Source organism: Barbatula barbatula, assembly GCF_947034865.1.
Source record: "Barbatula barbatula genome assembly, chromosome: 5".
In the NCBI taxonomy this organism is placed as follows: domain Eukaryota; kingdom Metazoa; phylum Chordata; class Actinopteri; order Cypriniformes; family Nemacheilidae; genus Barbatula; species Barbatula barbatula.
Genome location: NC_136769.1, coordinates 22,643,817 through 22,650,110, shown reverse-complemented (window position 1 = coordinate 22,650,110; position 6,294 = coordinate 22,643,817). Strand labels below are relative to the sequence as shown.

At 39.5% G+C, this 6,294-nt stretch overlaps 2 protein-coding genes across 2 annotated transcripts; both read left to right on the top strand.

Annotated features, from left to right (window-relative positions):
• Positions 1–331: 331 nt before the first annotated feature.
• On the top strand, positions 332–1,680 carry pvalb5 (parvalbumin 5; the record flags this gene model as incomplete). Its single annotated transcript, XM_079455708.1, has 4 exons — positions 332–392; positions 1,006–1,138; positions 1,283–1,392; positions 1,658–1,680. The coding sequence occupies 4 exons, from the start codon at positions 332–334 to the stop codon at positions 1,678–1,680; spliced, it is 327 nt and encodes a 108-aa protein (XP_079311834.1).
• A 1,163-nt stretch (positions 1,681–2,843) lies between these two features.
• Positions 2,844–5,329, top strand: LOC306893723 (parvalbumin beta 2-like; the record flags this gene model as incomplete). Its single annotated transcript, XM_079455706.1, is given in 7 exon segments — positions 2,844–2,910; positions 2,913–2,940; positions 3,397–3,412; positions 3,414–3,477; positions 4,205–4,337; positions 4,426–4,535; positions 5,304–5,329. Coding segments are annotated over 7 exon segments (444 nt in total).
• Positions 5,330–6,294: the final 965 nt, after the last annotated feature.

Genomic DNA, 6,294 nt, shown 5'->3' with positions numbered 1-6,294 from the left:
GTACCGTTTTCTAACATGTGAACCCGCTTGCTGGTGTTGTCAGATAGACTAGTGGATTTCATGTGTGCGGATATGATGTTTCTCATTGCTTAATGTTCTCTGTGAGGTTCTCGATTGAGGAGGTTTCTATTCTAATCATTTCTTCGTGTAATATTTAACCGGTTTGACTTACAAGGTTCGTCTAAAAACGGGATTTCATTCATTTTTGTAGACTTTTGCTGATGTTATTAAAAAGTGCCTAAGAACAGTAGGCAGATCTTAAACATGTGGTCCTGATGTGGTGAGTTTTTATTTGACTTTTAGTGTGAAGATTTTCGTTTGGAGTAGAAAGATGGCACTTTCAGGAATGCTGAAGCAAGAGAATATCTCCGCAGCTATCCAGGCTTGTCAATGTGAGTTAAAGCTGCCACACACACAGCACTTTCAAGATACAAAATGTATATCCATCTACAAACTCATACGTGCTTACACATGCAATACAGTTGTGCTATGGCAGTAACAGCAGAGACACATTTGTAGCCTCAGAAGTTACAGCTGCACACACATGGAGATCCCACAGGCCCGTTCATTGGGGATGGGTGGATCCAGGTCTCCAGGCAGCCAGGGGGCTGGGGAACAGTTGCCACCAGGATACCAATGTGTTTGCGCCGAGCATCCAAGACCACACACACTCATGCAAATTTCCCATTGCAATCGTGCTTAATTGTCTTTTCCAAAACATGATGTCCAATGCTGCATGAACACACAAGCACACCGTCTAGACAAATGCAAATATCTGTGTTTTTATTCAAACACTTCATCACCTGTAAAATGTCCAAAATGAACATTTGCTTCATTTCTACATAAGGACAGAAAGACCTCACTTTTAAATATTTCACTTATATTTGGGATTGCAACTATTAAAACGAGACAAGATGGGAATATTTTTCTAGTTCATTACTCTGATAGTTTGTTTTTGTCGAAGTCTCTCTCTTTCTCTCAATCTCTGTATTTTGTTGCCTTCAGCTCCTGGAAGTTTCAACTACAAGTCATTCTTTGATCAAGTTGGACTGAAGGGTAAAGGCGGTTCAGATGGGGAGAAGGTTTTCAAGGCTCTGGACCAAGACAAGAGTGGATATATTGAAAAAGAGGAGCTGAAGTAAACTTTTACAACTTGTACATTGCAGTTTGGTGCTTTTCATTTTGGTGTTGTGTTTAAGCGTAATACTGCATCTCTATTAGAGGAGACTGAAAGCACAAAGCGAACCTCCATGTGATTATTTGTATTTGTCTGTGTCTCCAGACGCTTCCTCCAGAACTTCAGCTCTGGGGCCCGAGAGCTCAACGAGGTGGAGACCAACTCTCTCCTGGCAGCTGGAGACTGTGATGGAGATGGCAAAATTGGGATGGAAGGTAAGCCGAGTCAGCACAAGGCCTTTCACAATAGATCTGGCTCCTGTTGATCCTTTGGGATTAATCAGCACAGTACACATGAGATTCAAATCGATTCAAGACACTTAAACGCACGATTGCCTTGAAAGACTGGGAATTCTCCGATGGGAATCTCTTCCTCCCAAGTCAAATAAACACATGTGTCATTATGGCTCTTTGATATTTATGACTCCCAGATCTGCTCTGGCAGTATGAATGAAGTCTACATTTTCTCTCTCTTTCACAGAATTCTGCGCCTTGCTGAAATGAAAACGGGGCCTGAGCTTCCAGCCGGATTCATTTCACGCTTCTCTCCTATTTATTTCGCATATATCATCGTTGTGTTGCTTTTCGATGTGCGGTCTGCATAGAAAGTCATTGCTGCGACTGTTCAAATCTTGTTTGGGATTAAAAATAAATCAATCTAAATTTGCTTCTGTAACTGATGATTAGAAACGGCTCAATAAACCTTTACCAACTATTGCTTTGTGTGGTCTTTTGTATATAAAAACAACATTACACAAAAACACAAAGGGGCAAAGAAAGTTTTAATTCCTTATAATAGGAATAAGAATCAATTAAAAATGAATTTAAAGTGATTTACTCACCCTCAAACATGCTTGACTTCTTTCTTCCATTGAACACAAAAGAAGATATTTTGGAGAATGTTGGTAACTGGACCCCGTTCCCTTGCAATGGTTTTGTGTCCATACAATAGAAGTGAACGGGTGCGGGTGCTGTTCGGTTACCAACTTTCTTCAAGATATCTTCTTTTGTGGTCTGTGAAAGAAATAAAGTCACACAGGTTTGAAATGACAAGAGGGCGAGTTATTGGTGACAGAATTTTCATTTTCAAACTATCACTTATAATAAGTCTAACAATGTAAAGAGTGTTATAAAGGTTTCACTAACATCATGATATCATCAACATAACATAATCCAACGTACTATACATATGGTAAAGTTGAAATGTGTTCACAATAAATCACAAATCTTTTCATGTGGGAATTATTCTTATCTCTCCACGACATGATTTATGGCTTTGAGGCACACGTTGCACCACGGCTCTCAGTGCAATGTTTCTAACCAGGAAAAGGAACACGATCCACGCGATCAGACGTACATCAGCAATACATCTGTAATACTGCACAACCGTGGTTATCCCGAATTGAGGTTTTAAAGTAAGAGGAAACGGACGCGAACACGTGGATATCTTACAAAATGTCGAGTGGTGTGAAAAGGTGTGAATGGACGCCGGGTTCATCCGAGCTGGCTCAGGGAGGGGGGCCTTATGAGATGTCTATAGGGTCCCACACATGGTTCTGAACATGTTTGTGCCACTAAAAATAGCCCAACTTGACTACTGGACACATTTTTTCAAGCTAACCTAGTCCTACATGCGGTATCCGTTACTGAGCATCAAATTCCTGTAAATGGTGAGGCTGAGGGTATATAAGCAGGGTCCCACACAAGCGTTGGTCACACCTCGACTAACTCCTTCGATTTTCACTCGCCTTTGACAAGCACAAGGTGAGTCTGGATCAAGTCATGCTTATTCTTTATGATGGGTCTTCTCAGAGAAACAGCATCACAGCACTCTTTGGAATATGTTATATTTGTGATGGAGAGGCATGGATGCTTTGGGTCGGCACTAAAGACCGGAGACTTTGGAAACTACTTGTTGATGCCCGAGCACGGAGGATAACTAGCTGTTTGAGTAAAACATAAGGGCTGATTTGAGTTTTACTGTAAGAATGCATCAGCGGGATCTCTCACCTGTCTGATGAGACTCAATCACGGTAGATGTATCCGATGTATCAGAGCTACGGTTTAGAGGGCTATAGACAGCACCGTCCATGATGTGTGAAACAAATTGTATTTGTTTATTAAGAGGAAATGTAGATTTTGATGTGTGCTTCTCTATGTGTATGTCATTGTATGAATCGAGATAATTGAAGTTTGAAGGGTCATCTTGATATTTTCCAGCTTCCTCAGAACCAGTTAAGATGGCCGTTGCTGCTTCGCTCGCTGCCGCTGATGTGGACGCAGCTCTTGCTGCCTGCCAGGGTAAGAGACCAAGTGATCATTAAATACAACCTTATAAGAACTTTCATTAAAACTTTATTAGCAAACAAAGAATTGTTTTAAATACTCAGAACAGATCAGTAGTCAGTATATTGCAATATTTATATTTATCAAATAAAACAAAGTAACGTTTTAATATATGCAAAACGAAAGATATATAAGATTTTAAATGTTTTAAAGTTAACACAAGACCAAACGTGAATACAGAGAATAGTAAAATAATAGAGATTTTTTTAAGTGAGATGCTTAGAAACTCTATTTAAAATAGCTTTTAGGAAATCATTGAATTTTATAGATAAAATGCACAAAACTGACTTCACAATAATGAAAGTATCACAATATCTTAAACAAAATAAAAAAAACTTTACATAGAATTGACAGGTTTTATTGAGTTTTCTGCATTTACACAAACTTAAATCGACTAGGTATGTCACTGGAAAATGTAACAAAAAACTAAGAAACAAACACGAAAGCTAAGCCTCAATGTGGCAGTTCAACCGATAGGATCGAGCAGAAGTCAATTTTGTAAAAGTAATCTCTATAATACATAGTAATCTGTTGTACCACAATATTATGCCACAACATATCTTTACCAATCATTTAAAAAAATTAAAACTGAAGAATGTACATTGCAAAGTTGTAAATGTATGTAATGTAATGTGTCATCTGTAAATAACATCTATTGTGTCACATAACTCTCCCCACGCAGCTGCTGACTCCTTCAACTACAAGGCCTTCTTTGCCAAGGTCGGCCTTTCCGCCAAGTCCGCTGATGATGTCAAGAAGGCTTTCGCCATCATTGACCAGGACAACAGCGGCTTCATTGAGGAGGAGGAGCTGAAGTGAGACCCAAGTCAATCGTGTGCTTTTCAGAAATCATGTTGGTTAAACAAGGCTAATCTAAGTCACATGGCTCTGCTCTTCCTATAGGCTGTTCCTGCAGAACTTCAAGGCCAATGCCAGGGTTCTGACAGACAAAGAGACCAAGGCCTTCCTCTCTGCTGGTGACAGTGATGGTGATGGCAAAATTGGAGCTGAAGGTACGAGAAATCAGATCACGATGCACCTTTAGGTTTTCTTACTTACATGAGGTCCAGCAAGTGACTGAGATGTTGTCTTGGCTTAACTATGGACAAATCTGCCAGTATTAAAATAACAGTTCACCTAAATATCACCATTTATCCAGCCTCATGTCATTCAAATCAGAACGTGACTCTTTCTTCAGTGGAACACAAAAGAAGATATTTTGTTTTTTTGTTCATACAATGGAAGCCAATGTTGTTTGGATACCGACATTTTCCGAAATATCTTGTGTTCTGCCGAAGAAAGAAAGTCATGCAGGTTTAAAACAACATGAGAGTGAATGAAAGATTATTTTCAGCCCAGCATTGGCTCAAAGGGTAAAACCTAATCGGGTTGTTTCAATCCAAAATACTGGGTGATTTTGACCCATTGTTGGGTCAAAAGTAAATATATTTGCTTGCATTTGTCCGTTTTTGACCTAATGCGATAGGTTGAAAATAAGTTAACAAGCATGTGTGATAAAAAGTGAAATGCAAAAATGTCAGAAAGGTGATTGTAAAGAGAACCTGGCCTCACCTAACATTTCGGAACAATGCTGCGATGTCCTTACGAAACAATCTTTCAGTTTACTGTACACCTCGCTCGTGTTGTTTTTTACCTTTATCAAAATATGATGACATTGACATTTTTTGTTTTACATTTGTCATTTAACCCTGCTGAACAACTACTGCTGGACCTTAAAAAGCATTCATTAATGTTCGTCTCATCTTTATCTCACCTCACAGAGTTTGCTGCTCTTGTAAAGGCTTAAATGTTCATCTGACCAAGACCCTTCCATATGCAAGGAACCAGAACTCACGACAGCTCACACCTTTCTCAGCTTGACTTTTTTATACATATGTCTTATTTATGAATGACGTTTAGGCGGTTTACTCGATTTCGAGTAGGCTGTCTAGATAGGCTGTTGCTTGTGTTAGTTGGATGTTTTTCAAGCCCATTGACTTGTGCAAATGTACAATCTTGAATGCACCTATGGGGAAGAGTGAAAACAAGGAATAAATCTAGTTTTGGTGTAATATTTTGTTGTAGTGAACTTCTTTATCTTTCTGGCTTAAATGTTGGAGTCAACGGAGGGTTCTCCGGGGAAACTGTTATGATAATGCATGGATAGTCAGGGATGCCCTGCAGGAAGTGGCCACTCTTGGCACATGGCGGAGCGAGGGAAGGCCCGGAGATTTGCTGAGATACATTGGAAGGGATTTGCAGGGAATAGTTTTGGCATGCCCAATTAGAGTCCACGGCAGCTTCCTCAGAATAGTTCCCGAGCAGAGGAACAAAGCCCAGGCCAAGTTTAGCCCTCCAACACCTGTTAAACGTTTGCCACCGGGTGGGATTTTATTAAAGGAACTGGCAAGCTCCACTAACTATAATTATAAAACCGCTTAAATATACTTATGCTGATAGTCTGCTGCATCTCTCCTGTTTCTTAAAAAAAAGGTTAAATCCAGAGAACATTCTCGAATGCTGGAGTAGAAGAGTATTTGTTTAACCCTTTGCTTCCACCTGCTGTTTGAAACCAGCATCTCTCAGGTCAACGGCAGATTCTGTTTATTGTAATTTTTGAAAATCATTGTATCATGCAGCCCTAAAAACCAAGAGGACATTCAATCCAAAAGTGAAGAAATATAAGCTGGGACTAATTCTGATAACATTTTTAATAGCAACATCTAGATTTATAAACTTTAGCTTTCCAAAGGAGCTTACTCAAAATATCAT